The 24,949-nt window shown below is 41.7% G+C and overlaps 1 protein-coding gene across 9 annotated transcripts in view; it reads right to left on the bottom strand.

The window, feature by feature from the left end:
• MCTP2 (multiple C2 and transmembrane domain containing 2) overlaps nucleotides 1-24,949 on the bottom strand; it is a 237,680-nt gene that overhangs the window by 163,732 nt on the left and 48,999 nt on the right. For 8 of the 9 annotated variants that reach the window (XR_006603939.1, XM_045070813.1, XM_045070815.1 and 5 more), the window contains exons 2-4: nucleotides 18,056-18,590; nucleotides 3,477-3,539; nucleotides 2,219-2,327 (exon numbers count right to left, since the gene is read on the bottom strand). Coding sequence is in view for 8 of the 9 variants with exons in the window: in XM_045070813.1 (XP_044926748.1) it covers nucleotides 2,219-2,327; nucleotides 3,477-3,539; nucleotides 18,056-18,520 (637 nt within the window). In the remaining variant the exon portion in view is untranslated. The remainder of the gene's footprint in view (nucleotides 1-2,218; nucleotides 2,328-3,476; nucleotides 3,540-18,055; nucleotides 18,591-24,949) is intronic. The other variant, XM_045070814.1, reaches the window with a different exon arrangement.

Below are 24,949 nucleotides of genomic sequence, written 5' to 3'. Positions count from 1 at the left end.
GGAGAATATGAGGGCATGTGCCAGGTACACCGAGGATGCTCTGAGCTTGCAGGAAGCAGATACGGGAAGCAGAAGACAGTCTGAGAAAATATCAGGGCACAGCATATGTACAGCAGCTGGGTGGCCCAGGACCATCCTCTCCCCTTGGTGCCAAGCAATGATTAGCAAGAGCCCTTGAATGCAAGCACAGTAAGCCAGGGAGGAAAGCTTTAAGTGATAGGTGGTAACCAGGAACTGGTGATAACCGGGAGGAATGGCAAGGAGCCAGCCTGAACCATGGTTCAGCCTGTCCAGTTGTGTGTCCCAGTCCTCCTTGCTAACTGGGAAGATGGGACACAGTAAGCAAAAATAACATCCATGGATGGGGGCACAGGGACACAGAGACATACAAAAAGATGAGCATCAACATGTCAAACTGGAATAGCTAAGAGATAAAGTACAGAATAGGAGATTTTAAATGTCTACTTAGTATTCTCACACATAGGATGGAATCATCTCATTTAGGAAACAATCATAGGCTGATATAAAAATTTAAAAAGTGGCAATTCAACACATGAATGGAACAGCACAGTGGTCACAATGGACAAGAAAATGAGAAAGCTGGAAGGCCAAGTGGAGGAATTCTCCCTGAAAGGAAAAAGTCATGGGAAGAATAAGAAAGAAAATCTAGCAGACATTGAGGACAGAAGGAAGGGTCTGGGGGAGACACTCAATTCCTTAGAATAGAATGTCTTTCTTACTAAACAAATTCTTTAAAATACCATAAAGAAAACTCAAATATATTTCCCCGTAAATAAATGTAAAATCTCTGAAGGATAAAAATAACATAAAAATAAAAGATAAGCAACAGATTAAGAGAAAAAAAAGAATTAAAAACGGAGAGAAGAAAAAGTTGAAAACTGGACAGAAGATAGAGAGAAACTCACAAAATAAGGCAATATGAATGACCACATTTGTGATCATGATAATCCACAAAGTACAAATTAAAACAAGGAGAGTCGATACCCAACCTATCAGATTGCCAAGAACTAAGAACGGAAAACTAGATACTCGACAGTGAGGAAGTGGGGAAATTGTAAACATATTGTAAGAGAGGGCATATTCTGCACCTCCTGGAGGGCAATTTGCCAGGATCTCTTAAATTTAACAATGCGTATCCCCTGGATCTTGACTTCCATCTCCAGGTTCTGTCCTAGCTGGTGACGACAGTTAGCTTTCATGAAGCGCTAGAAGCCAGACATAGTTTTAAGTACTAAAGAAGTTACTACATTCAGTACTCCCAATAGCCTGTAACAAAGGTTAATATTACTATCCTCGTTTTAGAGCTGAGGAAACTAACTCACAGAGGGGCCAAGGAACATTTCCTAAATCAAACAACAATAAATGGAGAAGGGCAGGATTTGAGCCCAGGCAGTCTCATCAGGCTGTCTGCTCCTAAGCACATGCCAGTTTTTGTAGGATATAATCTCATCTGTGTATGAAAACATACTTGAGGTATTCATCACAGTATCATATATATCCCTAAGAAGGAAAAAGCATTGTCAGTCAAGAAACAGATGAACAACATATCCTATTATGGAATATTATGTGGTATTTAAAAGAAAGGAGATATATTTACATAGAAAAACATGGTCAATCTTGAAGACATCTTTAGTGAAGCACAAAAAAAGCTTCTTGCAGAATAATACAGCCATTATAGTATTTTAATTAAAAATATACATGTGTGCACGTGTGTGTGTGTAAAGGCACAGAAACAGAAAAAGTGAACAAATCAAATCATGAAGGTAAGAGATGTTATCCTGGGGGTGGGGAGTCCAGTGGGATTTCAGGGCAGGAGGGAGATGGAATTCAAAGGGCATTTCCATCTACATGTACGTTTGATGGCTTCATGCTATGGATGCATTCACATCTTTTCTTATGCATAATTAAAGTAGAATCAAAGGAACATTTTCTTGAGCAGTTGCTATATGCCAGGCATAAAGCTATTACTGTCATCTCATCTCATTTAAAACAACTTTATGTGATTATTACTATTATCATTATTGTTATTAATTTAATAACAGTAAAAGACAGTAAGATTCAGGGGATTTAAATACTTTGCTGCAAAGGCCTTGATACCTAAGGGGTATAGATTTGAGCTCCACTCTGTTGCAGGAGATGGGAAAGGCGGCCTAATCACGTAGAGACAAGAGTACAGACACAGGTGTGCCAGGCTTACCACAGCGGTCCCGGATGACCAGGTTCCGGCCTTCCTTCAGATGGATGGTGAGGAGGTAGGCAAAAGGACTGGGCAGATTACTCAAGCCATCGCCGGCTTCCCCAAACATCTACACAGACAGAGAAGTAGGTTAAGTCTGCTGTTTGGTGATCAAGGGAGAGAATTTCAGAGCTGAAGCAAAAGTCACTACAGAGGCAAATCGTCAAGCTGCATCTCCCACCCCCCAAGCTTGATGGCCTGGCTACAATGATTTATTAGCACATCCTTCAAGTTTCTCCCCAGTGGGATTTTTTACCATAATCCCTGATCATATCTTTGCAATCTTAACTCTGTCCCAACATAATCACACACGTGGTAAGCCAGTAACTGACATACCCTTAAGCTCAGTGATTTCTGGTAGGATTCTTTCTTTAACTCAAGAGACAGCCCAGAGGGGGGGAGTAGCACATGCAGATTCCACGTGTGTCCCACAGACATGGGTCCAGACTCAGATGCAAAGTGGCTACCTCATTTTCTCTTCCTTCCCACCAAACCTTTCCACCCTGGCACACCTCCTCCACATTTCTGTTCACGACCACTCCACCGTCAACCCGGAGCCCACATATCCATCGGGTACATACCCCTCCCGTGTCCACATGTGACACACTTTGAGCGCTCTCCCTTTTGCTAATTGTCCTCCATTCCCTGCCTCCACTGTGGTGTCTCCTCCACTTACCCTCAGTCTTGCTTCCCCTCAACATGGCTCACTTCCCTGTCCAGGAATTCATCAACTCCTACCAGCCACAAGGTCGACTCCAAGTCCATTTCTGAATATTTATTCAATGAATCCAACTAAAGTGTTGAACTAGAACTTTGCACTCTAGCTCAAATTTTTGTCTTTCCAAAGAGAAAGGACAGATAAAGTAATTTATCGTTCACTTATTGGACATTCAATTAATCGATTTTGTGGCTGGGTCTCCCTTGACAGCCTTCTTTTGAAAGTTTCCCCCATCCAGGTTTCAAAGCACTTCCGAACCGCTTTGTCTCCTTTACCATCCCACTCAACTGCCTAGCTGCTCTGTATTTTTAGAAAAATCGGTCCCAGTCTGACAAATCGATAGACCCTGAATTAATCTTTCCCAGCCATAATGTGTAAGGCCTGCCTTTGTAGGTGGATCTGCTTCGGCGTGCTTTAAAAACAGGCAAAGCAATACAGATCCACACATTTGCTAAGAAATCATGTTTACTCCAGTGTTTGTTTTTAAGGAACATCACTCACAGATGGTTCTTCAAACTGTTGGGATGTCAGAGAAGCATTCAGATCACCACTTTCGCATAGCTTCTGTAAAAAAAGAAAAAAAATCCCGCTTTCAAAAGGCAAAATGGTATCAGCCTACAGGGTTAGATAGACTTTATCAGGTCATTCGCTTTGAGTCTGCCATCTGCATGGTCAATTTCAAGTGCAAAGGCTGCCTTCCCACAGACGTGGCCAGGGTTGGCGATAACAGTTGGATTCAGTAGAGCCCCTCTGGCTACAGCCTCTGCCAACTTAGTCTTCGATCGGAGGACGGACAAGGCTGACTCTGCTCTACCACCAGGCTGCTCTGCCATCTTTCATTCAACCAGGCTCTAGTGGGCAGGCAGCATGAAGTGGGAGCACCTGAGCGCTCCCACCAGGTCCCTCCCACCGCGGGCCTCCCTGGTCCTCTGCCACCAAAGAGAAGTGGGCAGATCACATGGCGGAGACCTGAGCTCATCGCTCAGGAGGGAACATTTCAAAATGTGATCTGGAAGACCTTCCTATCTTCCCTATCTTCCAGAGTCTGTACAATCACCAAGCAAAAGAGTAAAAAATGGAATTCTGAACGAAAGCTCAGAATGGGAGGGTGTGGGTTTCCTAACTGAAGATACCTATGAAATGATCCCACAGGGCAAGGAAACAGTCGGTAGTTAGTGTGGGATACAGTAAACATATCCACTGTGCAGGTTTTAGATGCACAGATGCAGGGTCCAGGAGAGCTCTCGGACCCCTTGAGGTGTTCTGGGCTGGAGATAAGGACAGCTGTCTGCACAGAAAGGCAGAGTGTAAGGGACATGAGATAACGGTCTTCCCACATTTTGGATATGTTCCTGCTGGGCTGGTGCCTTATACAGGGCTGATTTCTTGTGTGAGAAACATGGGATCTCTCCCTCCAAACAGGGCTGGGTAACTGCAAAGTTTCAGGAAAACTGAGGCAGGCAGTCAACCTGCAGAGACAGCTTTGATGACCATGAACCGCTGAGGGTAGACACTCTGAGGACCAGGAGCACTGTGGTCACTGGGCCTTCCCATCCACAGTGCTCATCAGGGAGGGCCAAACACAAGTCAGAGATCTTGCCTGGAGGGTAGGCTACCTTCCAAGACATGAACACACACACACACACACACACACACACGGCTTGTGTGTGTATCTCTCTCAAGTAGAGCTTCAGGCAGCAAGAGAATCTGGGTTCCCAAGCAGCAGCCCCCAGGAGATGGGGGGATGTGAGGGGTTACAGACAAGCTGGGGTCCTCTGGTTCACCCCCTCTGCAGACAGTGACATCATGAAATGCTACAACCAGGCAGCAATGGGTCCTGATCCCAGGATGGCCTGAAGCATCACACGTTCTCCCCACTTAGAACGGAGGCCCCATGGCTCCTGCATCTGTAGTTCTCACACAGGCCTCTTTCTCCACCCATCCCAGCCCTCATGTCCCTTGACTGTGTATATAATAATTCATCTTCTCATTCATTCATCACGATCACAAGGGTGATTTCAGACACTTCGACCTTTCCCCTAGGCTCCCAGCACCACAGCCACTAGAGGCCCCTGGCCCTGGAAGGACCACCGCTACCCAGACAGGAAAGGATCCCCAACCCTGTGTGTGGGAGACCTGTTAGCAGACTGAAAGGGAGGCACCAGCGGGGCCTTCACTAGTCACCCTCCTCTCTGGCTCTTCATACCTCCCATGTTGCTCTATGTAAAAACACATCCTAGGGTGTGTGGACAGGACTATCTGAAGACCGCGTTAGGAAGACAATCAGACTCTCACTCTACTCCCCCAATTTCAATGTTTGCCCTCATGCCTTTTACACTGCACACTATTATTTCCTGGAAGCTTAGCAACTCTTCTGCCTGATTTACAAAGCCAAGAGAGACCAGACACATCTTCACGGGCAGAACCAACAAAAAACATCTCCTGTATGATCCTCTGCAGCCTGAAGACCCACTGGTAATGTCTCCCATTTTGCAGTCCCACAAACCTATCACAAACCTACCACTCTTGGGCTCAAAGTTTCCATTCAGAGTGCACAGTTACTAGCCAAAGATTGTGGTGGCCCAGAATCTTCTATCACCAAGGAGAATGGTGGACGGATAGGGGCTTTAAAGCGTCACCCCTCAGAGGGCACACCGAACATGCTCTCCCCCAAACTGGCCTCTCCGTGCTTAATGATAACATTAATTAAGGGACAAAATGAGTCCACACAACCACCGTCACTTACACGCTATCAAACATGAGCACAGAGCTCTTACTCAAATATGTGATAAGTCTTCCACTTACAACAACATGGAAATTAAATGTGAAGAATGACATTAATTCAATATTATGGCTGGTTTTACTCACAGAAAAGTCACAGAACTTAAAGTTATGGTTCCCACAGCCACCGTAACTGTCACACACCATATATACACACCAACGAAGGAAAGTGATCACATAAAGAAGAGCAGAAATGCTACATAGGCACTGAGGACCAAGTTACGGCCGCTGGGGGACACATAACCTTGACTATTCCCTTCCATTCTGCATAGAGACGAAGGTATTATCCACTGAGTAGAAGTTAAATGAATTCACTTGTTTGTAAACCTAGTAACTGCATCAATGAGTTCTTCTTTAAAAAGAGCACAGTTATGACTTTCCTCATAGGAATCCCTGGTATCCCACAATCACGAGGATATATTGTTGATGTTCTCAACAAGCATAATCAAGCACTCTGGTTTTTATTTGACTTTTGAAAAGTTAACACACAAAAATTGTTGTGTACAGCATTACAATTTTTAAGCCACGTATAGACTTGTGGGACCATGACAACAATCAGGAGAGAACAGTTCTGTTCCCTGATAGCACTCATTCATTCAAGCCCACTGGGGTCCAGCCTGTCTTCCCCATGTAGTTTCACCTTTTCCAGAATATCCTGCACATGGACTCATACTGTATGCAAACCTGACATCTGACATATTTCACTCAACACAATGCCTTTGAAACCCATCCAAGTGGTCCTCTGCATAAATCATTTAAACCTTTTTCATTGCTGAATAGTATTCCACTGAATACATGAGCCATAATTTATCCAACAAGTGCAGGTTTCAAACATTTCAACCAAATGATTTCCAAGGACTCAGGGAAAGATAAATAATTTTGAATACCATGAACACCATCAATAGTTTACTATGACAGGGGCACCTGGGTGGTTCAGTAGGTTAGGTGTCCAGCTGTTGATTTCAGCTCAGGTCATGATCTCAGGGTTGTGAAACTGAGCCTCGTATCAGATTCTGAACAGGGCATGGAGTCTGCTTATGCTTTTTTCTCTTCTTCTCCCTCTGTTCCACCCCACCTCACCACTCATGAATTCCCTCTCTCTCAAAAAAAAAAAAAAAAAAAGAAAAGAAAGAAAGAAAAAAGAAAAAAGTTTAATATGACAAAACAGTCTAATTACATAGAAACATTAAAAAATATAGCACTGGGGCACCTGGGTGGCTCAATGGGTTAAAGCCTCTGCCTTCGGGTCGGGTCATGGTCCCAGGGCTCTCTGTTCGGCAGGGAGCCTGCTTCCTCCTCTCTCTCTCTCTCTCTCTCTCTCTCTGCCTGCCTCTCTGCCTACTTGTGATCTCTGTCAAATAAATAAATAAAATATTTTAAAAATATATATAGCACCAACATTTTAGCATAAAAACTAGTATAAGGTTAGCCAGCTCTCACACAACTCTCACTGCTGCTTTTTGGGTGAGTGGTTTTGTGCTTTTGGTTTGGTTTGGTTTTTAAAGACACAGACTTTGCATTGGTATTTCCTTTCTACCTAAATAGAAATTGGTGGGAAGGTACTATATTTTGCATTCTCTTTAGTTGAGAGTCCTCTATCTGGAAGAATGCAGGTTTATTAAAATTCAGCAGGATATGGGAAGAAATGAGCATGGATGGGCCAATGATATAAAAAAGAAAATCTCCCCTACTCACTCACCAAGAATCTTAAGAGCAAAACACAGATGAGAGTAAACATCTTCCTTTTGTGTGCGCAAAGCGTGATCTTGTACAAATACCCCCTCCCATGAGGCTCATCGAATGCTCTCACCATGAAGAACACACAGGAAGCCAAATTATAAACCATGTAAACAATCGCTGGGCATTTAAACCTCAATACAAGGAGTCATAAACCCACATCCCGAAAAGCTAAGTGAGTAAAACGCTGGCTGAGAAGAGCACTTCTACAGTGTCTGAACAACACTCAAGAGTACATCACTATAGCGAACAGTACATGGATACAGATTTACTTAACCACCATACCCGCATCTGGGTTCCCGAGAATCGGGACACTCTGGATGGCAGCGTTCATACACACCAACACCTATCAGACAAAGGAAGTAGCAAAATGCACGAAGGAGATAGGATGGCTGGACAGACGCCAACGCAGAACCTGGATATAGTGACAGAATCAAAACAACACACGTGGCGATGAGAGGACAAAATTAAGACGTCGGCTGAGAAAAATTCAGGTCGACTAAATGGCTGAGTTTATGCCTATTAAATTTTTACACAACTTTTCAAGGGGCTATTGACTGTACAATAGTTGGCTACCTATTTAGTTCCCCTCCACACACTCCCAAGATTGTTCTCTGTAAGTGATTACCCCGGGATACTGAGATGCAAAGTAGAAGTCACACATGCGTGCATGCGTGCGTGTGTGTGTGTGTGTGTGTGCGTGTATGCATACATATATGCTCTATTCAATCACATGTCAGTATAAAGCAGTGGTCAGCAACGTCCAACCCACCACCTGCTTCTACAGATTAGGTTTAAACTTTGGAACACAGTCCTATCTATTCATTGACATGTTTATCTATGGCTGATCTCATGATACCGTATCGGGGCTGGGATGTTGCAACAGAGGCTTGTGGGCCTCAAAGATAGACATATTTATTATCTGGCCCTTTGTGGAAAAAGTTTGCCAACCCCTAGTATAATCAACCTTTATTTTCACGCTCAGTAATATCTGTCCACTCACCTTGCATGCACTCTTTTCACGCTTGTTGCCAGCAGGTAGCTTAAAAGAATAATGGTCCCCATTACACTTTCTTAGCACTTTGTAATTTACAAATACACACATTCTCCTATTAAGGGGCCCACAGGCTGTCATCAGTATCACCGATGTACGAATAAGGAAGCCGATGTGAACAGGATAATTGGTTGCTGAAGGGAAATTAAAGAGTTAGGCTTTTACTGGAGTGTCCTGGGTCCTCCACTCTTTTCACAGTGCCCAGATCCAGGAGAATCCAAAATTAGAATGCCCAGTTCTGTGCGGGGGAGACGAGACGTGGGAGTCAGAAAGACCTGATTTCGAAACCTACTTGTTCTACTTCCTATCTTTGGGTTCTTGCACAATTTACTTAAAATTCAAGACATGAGAACATCTCCAAAAGGGCCAAAAAAGATACTTACTTTACAGATTAATTCAGTGAAAAATTAATTCACTGAAAGGCTGTCTCTGGGCCAGACACTTTACTAGGCTGCTTGTATGTAGAGGGAACCAAACAGATGTGGTCCCATGAGATAATACTCTTATATTGTACCAAGCACAGGTCCTTATATGTAACCTCTCAGAAAGTGATACTGGTGTTGCCTCTCTGTTACTATTGCTGTCTTACTAGTATGATTGTTATTAAGGTGGGGGATGTGTTTAGGAAGACTGGAGGAAAAAGCTCAATGAAGGTGGTCAGCCAACCAAGTCCCTTCCTTCGTTCCAACCATCCCTTTCCCTCTGATACTTTCATCACAACAGAGCTAGAGGGCTGGTAATGAAGTCTCAGGACAGTGCCCCCACCCCTCCCAAGCACAGCTCATCGACCTGTGCATGCTTCCTCCATGGCTCTCCTCCAAGGCAAAGCTTCTACTTACTGCTATTCCCAGGGTCTAGAGCAGGTGTTATAAGCACCACCTGTATACTACTTACCCCTGCCTGTGAGCAACACCATTATTGAGCCCAAAGGGATCCTTCTTAGCCCATTCTTTGGTACCCCCAAGTAGCCCTATGGTCTCGCAAGCTTGCCCAACAGTAAAGGAAAGCCCACATGACGCACACAGCCTCCAAAGTAACTCACATCCCCAACCACTGTCCCCTCACACTGCTGCCCTGCTATTCCTGAATCACACCAGGCACTCCTCTGCCTTCCCGGAGCCTGTACGCTTACTCTTCTCTCCTCTAGAGAAGCTCTTTCTCCAGGCACCAACACACCTGAATTCCTTGCCTCCTCTAGGTCTTTGGGTAAACGCGACCAGCCCAGAAGAGGTCTTTCCAAACTTCTCTGTTCAAACACTCCCAATCACCTTCTCTGCTTTGTTTTTCTCTATTACACTTGGCCCTCTCTGAACATATCTGAAGCCTGCCCCCATTGGCACCAGGATGAGATCTCCACGAGAAAGTGGATGTTTGTTCGGTTGACGGTTGTGTTCCTGGTGTCTACAGCAGCATCTGCACGTAGTAGGCACTCAACAGAGGAGAAAGGAGGGAGGAAAGAAGAAGAAAGAGGCCAACCCCATGAAAGACCCTGGAACACGGCTGATGTGCCCGTCTCGTGGACATGGTGATGGTGAGGAATGATTCTGGAGATAAATCACTAACAGTACAGAACACGTAACTGAAAGGTAGAGAAATTAATGTACCTGTTCAGTTGTGCCAGCTGTAAGCTAGTTCCTCTGTACTGCTTTGTCACTGTGCTTCTCTGTGGTCACGAAACTGAAGCTCTGTGGTTGCCTGGTAGTGTTTCTGGAAACCTCCCGAAAAGGTAAGGTACTTCTCGAAACCACTCAACTCATCTGCATAAGCTAGCACCAAAGCTAGTTAATTAAAACCTCAACTGCCAAATGAAATGTCAGGAAATCCCCAGTGGGTGACTACATGGACAATGTGGTGGTAGGAGGCAATAATCCTTTCATTCAGGATTATTAGTCGCTGAGCACGACAATAAGGCCATTCAACCACTATAATTATCCTTGCCTTTAAAAGGGCACAGTTGACACGCAGAAATAACTACCTTCCTTCGAGGGGCACCTGGGTGGCTCAGTCAACTGAGCACCCACCCGGCTCATGATCTCAGGGTGCTGGGATCAAACCCCGCATTGGAGGTTCCGCACTCAGCATGGAGTCTCCTGGAGCTTCTCTCTCTCTCTCTCCATCTTCCCTTCCCCCTGCTTGTGTGAGCTCTCTCTCTAAAATAAATAAATCTTAAAAAAGAAAAATCTCCCTTTGACTACCAACTTTTAGATCAGCAGCTCTGAGTCATCTCATTTCCAAACTCCTGATGTACACAGAGATTTGCACTTGGATTCAGACAGTCCTGGATTTAGCTCCTGGCTCTAACACTTACCAGCTTGATGATAATAGGTAAGTCATTAAAGCTTCTGGGCCCTCATTTCATTCTGGGAAATGTAATGGTAGAAACCACTATAATAACTAATAAATACAAACATAATATGCAAACCATGTCAGGTGCTTGTGCCCTCAACCTATTTCTGAGCTAAGAGCCTTCCATTTTTTTTGGCCTTAAAATTTTCCATGAAACTCAGTGACTTGGCTTACTCCCTGCCTGAGCTGGAGCGGATGTGCCCTTTCCTGAACACCTGCTACATGACTCCTCCTCATTCACCTTGCCCAGTGATCCAGCACGGATCAGGGGCCGGGACCACCTCAGATCTTCGTCATTGTCTTTGTGAAATCTGGGCCTATGCTCAACTCCACCATCAACACCAAGGAGGGGAACCAGTGGCAACTTTCTGTATTTTCTAAATACCTGACTTTATAAAGCAGAGGAGAGTATCTTATAAAATGAGTACCAGGGAAGGAAGTGAGAAGAACAAAGGCAAGGGGGAAAAAAAAAGAAGAAAAAAGAAGCTACTCTACCCCTGGGTCTCCTTAACTGTATTTAACCTGACACTTAGGAATTCCTTTAGAGCCCGCCCTCCTTCCCCCAGGCCTCCATGTATCACCACCTTCCCCAACCCAGCGGAAATTCATGCAGCCCCACAGTACCTAGCATGGCCTGTGGCTTGAAAATCAGCTCTGGAGAAACATGAGTCAATATATTTCACGTAAGGGCCTGTGGGTGGCTCAGTTCGTTGAGTGTCCAGCTCTTGGTTTTAGCTCAGGTCATGATCTCAGAGTCATGACAATGAACCCCACGCAGGGCTCCACGCTCAACATGCAGAATTGGCTTGAGATTCTTGCTCTCCCTCTCCTTCTTCCCACCACTTAAATAATTAAATATGTTAAAATCTGTGTGTATATATATATTTTTTTCCACATTAATGAGATGTGCAGAAAGCTGGAATGGAAAGAAAAAAAGGTGTCTGTTCCTCAGGAGCTCCCAGTCTAATAAGAGATGCCAACTTCAAGGGGCGCCTGGGTGGCTCAGTGGGTTAAAGCTTCTGCCTTTGGCTCAGGTCATGATCCTAGGTTCCTGGGATCGAGTCCCGCATCAGGCTCTCTGCTCAGCGAAGCCTACTTCCTCCTCTCTCTCTGCCTGCCTCTTTGCCTACTTGTGATCTCTGTATGTCAAATAAATTTTTTAAAAATCTTAAAAAAAAAGAGAGAGAGAGAGAGATGCCAACTTCTAAACAACCAATGAAAATACAAAATGGTGGAGGGGTTTGGCAATAAAAAAAGGTGCCCTTTACCACCTCCTATCCCCAAGTTTTGGTGATGACATCAAGCAGGATAAAACTGTAAGACCACCTTTCATCCATCAGAAGCCAGGCATACAAAGTCATGTAAAGGAGACAATCTGGTTGCCAGGCAACCATGTGAGGTTCTCAGCCTGACTGAAAGTGATAATTACACAGCTAATCAAATAGTGTGTCAATCCAAAAGAGGACAAGGTCATGCAAGAAGACCTGGATAAAAGTTTGGACTTACTCCTGAACCATATGGAAGGAAGAGAGAGCCCAGCCCATAGGACTCTAAGAACCTTGGCCTCATGGCCTAGGCAGGTTGGCATCTGGGCATCATGTCATTGGCCCAAGCCAACAAAATGTGAGTATGTCAAGTCCTCATTCGGAATTCAATCGCTATTGGGAGATGGATGGCTATCTACACCATTCAGTGCAGAACCTATCCATTCTCTTCTCAGGGATTTGAGTCCACAAAACAGTCTCCTGATTCTATGTGACTTGTAATGCAGGCTGACTTCAGGGAGCCAATACACCCAACAGGCTCTCCAAAGTATTTCTAGGCCCTGATATAATTATTGCTCACTCCACTTTAATGAAGTTGATGCTCATTATGATTTGACTTCCCAAATAACTTGACAATAATGACACAGTGAGCTGCTTATATCAAAATAAATATGAGAGTCTACATAGTATTTAATTCTCATTGCAAATGAGTCACCATTTGTCATTTCTAGCTCAGTCTCATGGGTATTGAGTTATCATGAGTTGGTACTCTGAGCCAGATGGCCAGTGGACAGTTAATACAGGTCTTGGAAGCTAATGATCTTCTCAGGGTCTTACTCAGTGACACCTTTGCCAACTACCCATTTGCCTTCCCTTCCCTACTCCCTCTATTTGCTCCAAACCCTTTCTCCCTCTACAGATTTCTAGAGAAAGCAGAATGAGGTTAGTGCTCCATGACAGCAAAAGTGACATGCTGTGTAAACAAAAGTAGGGGGAAGATACAGATTATATAGTCAGGAAACCCAGACAAGGAAAAGAAATTTTCAGCTGGGCTTTGAAGGATTGAGAGAATTTATGTGAGAGGAGAAGACAGATGTGAGATGGGTCTCTGAAGATTACAGAGACCATGAGAAGCAAGGAAAGGGGAACAGTCTAACATCATTTCATGTCATTTCACGGGTGCCACCCGGTGCATAATGGTGATGTTGCCAAGAAACAAATGTTTGTATCTGTGAGAGCACTTCAGAGAGACAGAATTCTGCCAGATCCAGTTGTGATCAGGTTTCTGTGGACTATCCAGTGTGGTATGAATCTGGGACCCAAGAGAAAAGTCTGGAGAATCCTCTTCCAGCAAATGCATCCTTTATTCTAAAATGACTTTCTTCCACTTTGATCTTAGGGATGACTGAGCACCACAGTGAGACTGTTCCATACTTGACTATTTCAGACTTCCATGTGGCCTCTACATTCTCACATTCCTTTTTCCTCTTCCCTCTTAATTTTTTTCTTTGCTTTCTCATTCCATTTCCCCTAAATGTAAGCCCGCGCCTCACTTCATTGCTGACCCTGACAGGAGTGGGGAAAAAACTGGAAGACACTCAGCCAACATCATTATCTGGGGTGTTATCCCACTGCTGCAGGTTCAGCCTTGAAGTTGCCCTTGGACATAAAACATGGGAGACAAACATCAATGGGTCCTTGAACCACAGATGTTCCTTGCTTTACCCCTCCCTGCTCTGGAAACCTACAAATAATATCAGCCACACCACGAATACTTAGCAAACATCTTATTGTCTTTGTGGTACCCCAATATGGTGGAAGGAGATAAAAGGGGGATAGACAGAGCAATGCACTTGACCACATGTGATCCCATAGGCCTGACGAGCTACAGCCCGGTCCACGCCAATCCTTTCTTCCCTCCTCATTGCTTCTCCCATTCCATGAGAGTGATAGTAACCTGTCCACTATTCATCAGGAAGAAAAGAGATGACCTGTATCCTAGATACAGATTCACCAACCCCCAAACTCACATGACATGGATTCACCAGAACTTCCATCTTCATTGAAAAAAAGACAGAGATGAACGCATTTAGATTTAAGGCTAGTATCAGACTTGGGCTGAAAAGTCTACACCTGTCTAAATCTCTCCGTTTTCAGTGAAATCATATAGATAGAAATTTCATTTACAGTATGTTTCTTTCCAAAAAATCCTAAACAAATAAAGAAATTCTGACTTTAATGAAATTATAAACTGAAGAGAACTTACAACAAAGACACTGATAAAAACTGTATGAACCTGAATGGATTCATTACTATCGTTGATTTCCTCATATGTAAATAGTGATTGAGCACATGCTCTGTGTCAGGCACACAGCAAGGCCCCAAGAAAACAAAGACAAATTAGACATGACTCCTTTAGACCTACCCACAGACCAAATTACACAGCTTAGTGGGGAAGATAAGCAAGGGAGTGGTAACTTCTATACCATGTAATAAATTTTAGATCCTCGGGTAGTGGGAGAAGCCCACTCAATATGGTGGAAGGGAGCTCAAAAGGGGGATAGACAGAGCAATGCACTTGACCACATGTGATCCCATAGGCCTGATTAGCTATAGCCCAGTCCCGCCATCCTCTGCAAACCAAGCAGATACGTAGCACTCAAGTGACCATGGGAGGATCAGTCTCAGTTTCTACTTTGCACGTCCTAGGACAGGAAAATAGAAGCAGAAGATTTGTATTCAAAAAAGAGGTTTAGAGACACCTGGCTGGCTCAGCTGATGAAGCACATAACTCTTAATCTCAGGGTTGTTTGAACCTCAGATTCATGGCATAGATGACTTCAAAATAAAATATTAAAAAAAGAATTTACTTTCTTTTCATGGGTGAGTTAAAAAGAAAAATTATTTAAAATAAATTATTCCAAGGGTTTTGCATTTAGCCCAGAGAAGAGAAAGTAACCACTACCAACCATCCATTTACCATCCATAAACAGCCCCTCAACACAGACCACCCTTCCTAGCACACATGACACCAGGAAGTTCCTCAAACACCTATGTTAGGAGCAGCAAAATGCTCACCACCTCCTAACTGCCCCACTCACACTTCAGGTTGTGTCCACCATATTTCCTCACCTATCAAATCTACGCCAGCTTGCGCAAGCCCTCACGTCCTGTCACAATGTCTGTCCGTCCCCACGCACTGATATCCTCCAACCACCAGGCTGCCAAGAGGCAAGGCTTAGATGTTTTGCACAGACAGTTCCAATATCTTCTTGCCTCTTAAGATTCCTTTAGAGCTACACAAAGCTGTCTCTTAATACCTCATAACTTAAAGGCAGGGTCACTTTCCTAACCATCTCTATTTCTAGTCACGACCTTTATGGTGCCTGAGTTAGAGTAGGTACTCGAATATTTATAGTTAGCAAAACAACTTCACGGCATTAACCTAAGAAACAAAAAAAAAAATTATTCTGGGGCCACCTGGGTGGCTCAGTTAAGTGTCTGTTTCTTGGTTTCTGCTCAGGTCATGATCTCAGGGTCCTAGGATTGATCCCCACGTCAGGCTCCCCACTCAGCGGGAGTCTGCTTGTCCCTCTCCCTCCCTCCTCCCTCCATGCTCCTGCTTTCTCTCTCTCTCACTCATAAATAAATACAAAATCTTTTTTAAAAAAGTAATCATGGGAGCCTGGGTGGCTCAATGGGTTAAGCCTCTGCCTTCGGCTCAGGTCATGATCTCAGGATCCTGGGATTGATCCGCACATCAGGCTCTCTGCTCAGCAGGGAGCCTGCTTCCCCCTCTCTCTCTCTGCCTGCCTCATTGCCTACTTGTGATCTTTATCTGTCAATTAAATAAATAAAATCTTAAAAAAAAAAAGTAATCTTAAAAGAATTCTAATCTGAGAGTGTTAGCCTATCAAAGCCAAAAAACCCACACGTTTTCTTCTGATCAGTTAATAATTTAACAAGAAGATAAACTTCAGTATCCAATTCTACATTGGATATAATTACCCCCTTCACACCGAACTATGAATTATGAATTATGTTTAATAATTCACCTGATTTATATTTTGAATACTGGAAAAACATATTTCAAATTTATAAACAATGGTAAAAACTGTAACATGGTTACGAAAAGAATTTCATAAAAGTAAGTGGTAAGGAAAAAGATAATTAAGTCATTGAATGGTTAATCATGACTTATCATCAAGTTTCCAAAGGAAATCTGGTTACAATGTACTCCAGATATCCAAGATCCATTCCATAATGACACCCAAATATATGACACAATTAAATATAAATATATGACACCCCAATATATAACAGTCCTTGGTTAAATAAAAAAATTTCGTTGAATAACAAAAATCCCAGTTGAAGATCCAGGTTTGTATGCAATTATAACAGAAACCTAGAGTCTCCACAAAAAAAATTCACTTCTTCCCTCAAAGCTGCAACCTACTTTAGTGTCATTGATGGGGAACTAAAAAAAAAAAAACAAAAAACAAAAAAAAAAAACTGATTAAACCAGTCACCATGATTTACTAACCTGGGGACTGAATTTATATTAAACGTGTTCTAGATATACAAGTTTTTCTCATAATTGTATTTGGCTATTTTATCTCATTGAAATACTAAAGCATTAAAAAATCAATGAAACCATAAGAATTTGCATCCTTCAGTTTTTTTTTAGAGAATGCAAATGAAGCTGTCCTCAGGCAAACATGCACACACATACAAGTGAGACTGGAGCAAGTTCAAACCCTCTGACAGTCAAACGGAGACACACATTCATACATTTCTTAGGAAGATGAATATGCAGGGGTCCCTGGGTGGCTCAGTCAATTAAGCGACTGCCTTCGGCTCAGGTCGTGATCCCAGAGTCCTGGGATCAGGCACCATGTCAGGTTCCCTGCCCAGCAGGCGAGTCTGCTTCTCCCCCTCTCTCTGCTCATTCTCTCTCTCTTTCAAATAAATAAATGAAATCTTTTTTTTTTTTAAACAAATCAGTTTATTCTCTGATAGTTTTAGAAGTCAGAAATCTGAAATAGGTCTCCGTGAGCTAAAATCACTGTCTGCATAGAAGAGTTCATTCTGGAAGTCTGGGGAGACTATGTTTTCTTTTCTATCCTAGCCTTAGAGCCACCTGTACTCGATGGTTCATGTGTCCTTCATTTACCTTCAAAGCCAGCAAGAGGACATCCAAAAATTGTACTTTGACTCCACGTCTTCAACCTCCCTCTTCCACACTTGGGGAACACTTTTCATCTATTTTATTTAATTATTTTTTTTAATTTTTATTTTTTAATTTTTTAAATTTCTTTTCAGTGTTCCAGAATTCATTGTTTATGCACCACACCCAGTGCTCCATGCAATACGTGAACTTCGTAATGCCCACCACCAGGCTCACCCAACCTCCCGCCCCTCCAAAACCCTCAGATTGTTTTTCAGAGTCCACAGTCTTTCATGGTTCATCTTTTTTTTAAAGGAATATTAACATGCATTTTTGTCTACCATAACACTGAGGTGTGATGGAGACACACACACACACTCACACACACACACACACTTAAAGCAAAAAGTTCGAGGAAAAGTTATGCTCTTAATTTCTTTGCCAGGAACATGGGAAAAGGAAAACTCATCCAATAGGGCTTTTAATGCCTTAAAGTATCCCAGAGAGGTTATTTGTAATAGTTTTAAAATACATAGAGGTCAACCCTAAAACGAATGGGAACAGTGGGTGCAATCAATATTACCTGAATTTAAATTCTTATAAATGACATTCTCTCCATCCAAGCGAACCACAAAAATAACTCCAAACCAAATCTTCCAAGGGCAAGGAGTACACATAGAAAGGAGAAAAACAGAAGAAGGAGCAGGAAAGTGCCCAGCCCTGGTCTCACCTCTGGCTCTTCCAAGGCCTCGTCTCCAGCCGGCGTCTTCTGCAGCAGATCCAGGATGCCATTGCTAGAAGGCCTCCTGTCCTCGGCGGGAGAGGCATAGGCCTCCTCCGAGTCCGTTTCCACCACACGGAGGTAGCCGGCTTCTTCCTGGCTCCAGTCCAATTCCTCCTCAGACTGTTTCAAGGAGCTACTGCTGCTCTTGGGCAAGATCCCCGCCGTTGACAGGCTGCTGGGCACCGAGGTGTATGATGACTGGGGCCCAGAGTAAGGCCTGCCCTCTGGGGCCAAGGCCTCAGCCTCCAAGAGGTCAGGGACAGAGAGGCTAAGGCGGCGGTCCAGGGAACGCCTTGCCCGTAGGTCTAGGGGCTTGTTCGGGTTCTTTTTCACCCTCCTCTTGCTGAGGTTGATTAACAAAGGCCTGGTCCGCTGTTTCAAAGAGCCCCAGACAGACGGTTTATCCTCCATGGCTGCCTGAAGACCCAGGAAGTCACTCCATGAGAGAGCTCCTCTGTGTGGGAAACAACCGCAGCGGCTCCTAGAAAACACCATGTGAGGAGAGAGAACACAAATGAGCCTTCTCGGTAGTATCTAAGCACATCGAAGTGTAAGATGTGACTGGAAAATCTCACACGTTCCACTAAGGGACTGAGATGGAAACATTTGGTTGGTAATGTTTACAAATATTTTTAAAGCATTTTTTAAAAAGATTTTATTTATTTATTTGACAGAGATCACAAGTAGGCAGAGAGGCAGGCAGAGAAAGAGAGAGGAGGAAGAAGGCTCCCTCCTGAGCAGAGAGCCTGATGTGGGGCTTGATCCCAGGATTCTGGGATCATGACCTGAGCTGAAAGTAGAGGCTGTAACCCACTGAGCCACCCAGGTGCCCCCCTTAAAGCATTTTTAAGACACTAAATTTTTAACATTTTTGTCAGAGGAGCCATAGAAAAATTCTAGTCATGAATGGAACTGTGAGGTTAATGTGAAAAGAATGTTTCATAAGAAGACTGCTTTCTCTGACTTAGTTCACTGCATTTAATGTCCTCCCTCCCGGTTCAGCCATGTTGTTGAAAATGGCAGGATTTCCTTCTCTCCAGATGCCTAACTCATATCTCAATGTGTCTCACATTTTTTTATCCATTCACCCCTCAATAAGTACTTAGATTGTTTTCCTCATCTTGGCAACTGTGAATAATGCTAAGGTGAACAAGGGAGTGAGGAAATGCTGATTTTAGTTTGGGAGGATATATATGCCCAGAGTCATATAATACTTCTAGTTTCAGTTTTTTGAGAAACCTCCAATTGTTCCCCATGTGTCTGTATCAGTTTACCTTCAGACAACAGTGCACAAGGGCTCTCTGTCTTCCACATCCTCACCAAAACTTGTGATCTCTTATTTTTTTTTTTAATAATGCCATGTAGACTTGAAGTTTGCTAAGAGAATACATCTTCTGTGATCTCACCACACATACACAAAAGTTCTATATATGTGAGATGAAATTTACAAATTAACAAGTTAATATGTTAATTAACTTGATTGTGGTACTCATTTCACAATGCATGTAATTAACTCATGTTGTCTACCCTAAACACACACACACATAATTTCTACACATACAATATTTGTTTCATAACTAAAAGACTACTTTCTTATGTTGCCCCAGGGGAAAGCAGAGCCAAAATTTGCCACCACAATAAAAGCATCTTTAATCAATATTATCAAATAACCAGTACCTTTTAGTGTTTGAACCAGGGTAGAAAAGATTCTCTGTATTAAATCAATTAGTAAATATTTAAAACTTTATAGGACACATGGTGTATCACGATTACTCAGTTCTGCTGTTTGGCACCCAAGGAGACATGGACAACACCTAAATGAGTGTGGCTGTGTTCCAATAAAACTTTATTTACATAAATGCAGCAGAGTGTAGTTGGCCAATCCCTGCTTTAAAGTTACCATCTTCCTTTCCACCAAGATAGGTGCATTTTGAAGTATACACACATACTCATGTTGACAAAAATTCCACCTGATAATCTTAAAACTTTATAGAAAAATAAGGTTGACTAAAGAGAAAAGGATTTATAGAAGAAAGAGGCCTGTGTACCAAGTCAGAAAACTTTACAAAACTATAAGGGAAATCTCAAGAAATGCAAGCTTCAGAGCTTTAGCTTCAGAATATATGATTGAAAGTATTTCCCACAAACAGTTAGGTGTGAATTACAGGAACGCTTCACAAATAACATGTAATTATACAGAGTGGTAAATACTATGCAGGAAAAGGGGTGACTTGACATATTACAGGTTGGACTCATTAAGGATCAAGTCAAAGTCAAATCTTGATGAAAAAGAATGAAATTGACCACTTTCTTCACCATCCACAAAAATAAGCTCAAAATGGATTAAAGACCTGAATGTGAGACCTGAAACCATAAAAATCCTAGAAGAGAACACAAGCAGTAATCTTTTTGACATTGGACATAGCAACATTTTTCTAGCTATATCACCTGAGGCAAGGGAAATAAAACAAAAAATAACCTATTGGTACTATGTCAAAATAAAAATCTTCTGCACAGTGAAGGAAACAATCAACAAAATGAAAAGGCAACCTGCTGAATGGGGGAAGATATTTGAAAATGACATATCTGATAAAAGGTTAGAATCCAAAATATATAAAGAACTTATATAAATCATCACCCAGAAAACATATAATCCAATTAAAAATGGGCAGAAGACATGAACAGCCACTTCTCCAAAGATACCCAGATGGACAACAGACACATGAAAAGATGTTCAATACCACTTATCAGCAGAGAAATGCAAATGAAAACCACAATGATATATTACCTCACACCTGTCAGAATGGCTAAAATCAAAAACACAAGAAAATACAAATATTGGCAAAGATGTGGAGAAAAAAAAGAACCCTCATGTACTATTGGTAGGGATGCAAATTGATGCAGCCACTTTGGAAAATAGCATGGAAGCTTCTAAAAAATCAAAATAGTTCTACCCTTTGATCCAGGAATTGCACTACTGCATATTTACCTCAAGAATAAAAAAATACTAACTCAAAGTATTACATGCACCCCATGTTTATTGCAGCATTATTTATAATAGCCAAACTCTATGGAAGCAGCCTAAACATTCATCAAGAGATGAATGGATAAAGATACACACACACACACACTAATTAACTACTCAGCCATAAAGAAGGAAATCTTGCCATTTGCAACAACCTGGGTAGAGCTAAAAAGAAAAATGCTAATTGAAATATGTCAGAAAAAAGACAAATACCATATGACCTCATTCATATGTGCAATTTGAGAAATAAATGATCAAAGGAACGAGAGGGAGATAGAAACCAAGAGAACAAACTGATAGTTATTGGGGGTTGTAGATGGGGTAAATAGGGGATAAGGATTAAAGAGTACATTTATCATAATGAAAACTAATAAATTAAAAAAAGAGAAAATTATCTGAAGGTCTTAGGGGTTTAATCAAAAAAAAAAATCAACTTTGGAGAAATAAACCTTATTTTATGTGTCAAGTAGCTCATAATAAATCCTTTCAGTATGAAAAGGAACAGCAGAGTCAGGTAATTCTGATCTGGCCTGTATTTACATTGCCATGTTTGGCTGAGGATAAAACAGGCCAAGAGCCACAAGAAAATATATTTTCTAAGATCAAGGACAAGTGTTTGTACCCAGCCCTATCTTACTCTAGGCAGGATAGTTAGTCATTGGGAAGTCACTGCCTTTGGAAGAGCAGGACTATGAGAATCTATAGCTTTTGCTGGATCACTGGATGACCACCAGGATAGGCAACAGCTTCTTCCAGGATGAAATGGGCATCTTCAGAAGGTAATGCAGGGATAAAGAACTTGGGTTCCAGAGACAAGCTCCATGATTTGGAATTTTGCTGTGTCACATTTTACTTAGATGTACCATTAGCGGCAAGTCATCATAGTGTGCAAACCAAATGAGACAGGTTTAAGGCCCAGTGTCAAATGCAGAAAAAGTATTTAGTCAAGAAAAGCTTTTTTAATTACTGATACTGTTGTTATAATTTCCAATTTTGACATCTTAATTTATTAAAGAGCTCTCTTTCTCATTGTTATTTGTATACGTAACTACCTCGATGGCCTCTTGTGAGGACTGAATGAATTCGTCTATATAAAGAGAAGAACGGTGCTTGGCACAGAGTAAATACTTAAGATAATGTTAGCTAGTTTTTAAATTATTATATCACTTATTTCATGCTGAGCCATTCTAGCTTTGAAAATATTTCACCACTTTTTCCTGGTTTGTAAAATGTTGTTCTAAACATAAACGTGTAGTTCACATTAGCAAGACACAAATACATTATTTAATTCACCTCTCATAGCTTAACTTGCAAATATGCTAAAAAGAATTTCTTCTATATTCATTTAGAAATATTTTAGTCAATTAGCATTTAGTGGAGAGTTATATAAATGTTTATTAGATCTAGTTTGTGAATGGTTCAATTCTTCTATACTCTTGGTGATTTTCTTTCTACTAGTATTACCTAGAGAGGAATGCTGAGTCTCTCAATCATAAGTGTGAATTTTTATATTTCTCCTTTAGTTCTGTCAGGTTTTACTTCTGTATTTTGAAGTTTTGTTATTTGTATACATGTTTACAACTGTTAATATCATCTTGCTGTTTAAATCCATTTTGACAGACTCTTATTTGGTTTGTATAGACCATTTAAATTTAACATAATAATTTATATGTTTGTATTATATGAAGGTTTCCCAATGTAACTGTTTCCACTGTTTTTTATTCTTCTGTTTCCGTTTCCTGTTTTTCCTTCCTTCATTTTTTTTTTTAGTGTTCATTTTAATTCACCAATTGTGATTTTGACTTTATAAAATTCCTGTCAGACAAGGTTTTGCTTTGATTTCATTCACAAACCATATTTTAACTAATTCAGGAAGAGATCAGCTTATTATATTTACTATTTCCTCCACTCTTAATATTCCAAATTTCTCATATCAATTCCCATAGCCTAAGACATTTCTTTAACCTGCTATTTTACAGCAAGTCTGTTGACTCCAAATTCTCTCGATTTTACCTGAAATGAGAAGATTCTCATTTCACATTCAAGGATATTTTCACTGAATTCTGGGCTCTGCACTTTTATTTATTTCAGCACTTTAAAAATGGTAAGACATTTCCTCTGGGCTCCATGATTTCTGCTGAGAAATTTTTCATTTGAATCTCTGTCTCCTATAGATAAGGTGTCACTTTTTATCTGATTGCTTTCAAGATTTTGTCCTCGGTTTTAAGCAGTTATGATATGCCTGGGTATGTATTTCTTTGGGTTTATCTTGTTTGGGGTAGCTTAGCTTCTTGAATCTGTAAAGTTATAACTTTTGTCAAACTTAGAAAGTTTCCAGCCCTTATTTCTTGGAATACTTCTTAGTCACATTCTTTTTCCTTTCCTTCTGGGGCTCCAATAATATAAACAAAATGCCTTCTGTAATCGCCCAACAGTCCAAGGGGCTCTGTTCAGTATTTTTCAATCATTCTCCTCTCCTTTGCTCAATGAGGGATTTCTCCCTTCTCTCTGTACTTTAGGGCTTCTCTTTTCTATTCCTTGGGCCAGAACTAGAGGGTGTCTCCTGGTTCTTTCTCAGTCTGCTTCCAATACTGACTCCTATATTTTGTTTTCATAGTTCACATTTTTAAGTTGGGTTCCATGCCCAACATGGGGTTTGGTACTTTTTATTGATTTATGTTCAGGTTTACTAATTCTTTTCTCTGTCATATCCATTTTGTTAATGACTTCATCTAGTAAAGAATGTGGGGGTGGGTAGGAGACAGCAAGGTGGGGCAACTACTGTATTTTTTAGTTATAAAATTTCCACTTGGTTCTACTTCCTATCTCCTATTTCTTTACAGATACATTTCAAACTTACCTTTTATTTCAGAATTCATGATTATTTACTAGAGCATTTTATTTTGTTTTTTTAAGAATATTTATTTATTTATTTGCCAGAGATCACAAGTAGGCAGAGAAGCAGGCAGGGTGGGTGGGTGGGGCAGGGATCAGGCTCCTCGCTGAGCAGAGTGCCCAATGTGGGGCTCAATCCCAGGACCCTGAGATCATGATCGGAGCCAAAGGCAGAGGCTTAAACCCACTGAGCCACCCAGGCGCCACATTACTAAAGCATTTTTATAACAGCTCCTTTAAAGTCATATTTTCATTGTCATCCATTGTTTTTTCCCTTGATATTTGAGAATTTTGTAGTTCTTTATATTCTAACACGGATTATATCCTAGACATTCTGAATATTCTCATAAAATCTTGTGCCTTATTTAAATCTATAGAGAATGTTGAAACTATTGTTTTGCCAGGCCTTTAATCTGATTACCTTCTCACCCCAAATTAGAACCCACACTCTGCAAGCTGATGTCAGTGTTGTTTTCAAAAGCTAGGAAGGGCCATTCACGGCAGCCTTGGGCGCACACCACGTGGAAGTTACTAAGACTTGCATGGAATTCTATTCATTAACTACATTCTCAAAGTAGACAGTATGCTAATCATGATCAGATGCATGAATGAGTCCAGAAATTCACAAACTTCATGGCATTGTTTCCTGAGCCCCTCCTCTCAGCTGTCTCCCCTGATACTCCCTAGTACACTGGAACACCCCTTTTTAATCCTCTAATCAGAAACAACCCACTTCTGTGATGCCACCAGAGAAAAGGGAGGATTGAGACACATTAAAACAAACAAAATAAACAAATACAAGTTTTTTTGATTTAGCCCTGCCCTCAAACTGACAGCTTCACAAAATAGAAAGGGCATCCCCTTCATTCCTTGCTTTGGCTCCTGCCATTTCCCGCTTCTGTTCCTACTGCCTTTGCCAC

This window comes from Mustela putorius, unplaced genomic scaffold, assembly GCF_011764305.1.
Source record: "Mustela putorius furo isolate JIRA1106 unplaced genomic scaffold, ASM1176430v1.1 tig00003972_pilon_pilon_pilon, whole genome shotgun sequence".
NCBI classification, from domain to species: domain Eukaryota; kingdom Metazoa; phylum Chordata; class Mammalia; order Carnivora; family Mustelidae; genus Mustela; species Mustela putorius.
The sequence above is the reverse complement of the archived record's forward strand: the minus strand, read 5'-3'. Positions and strand labels throughout refer to the sequence as shown.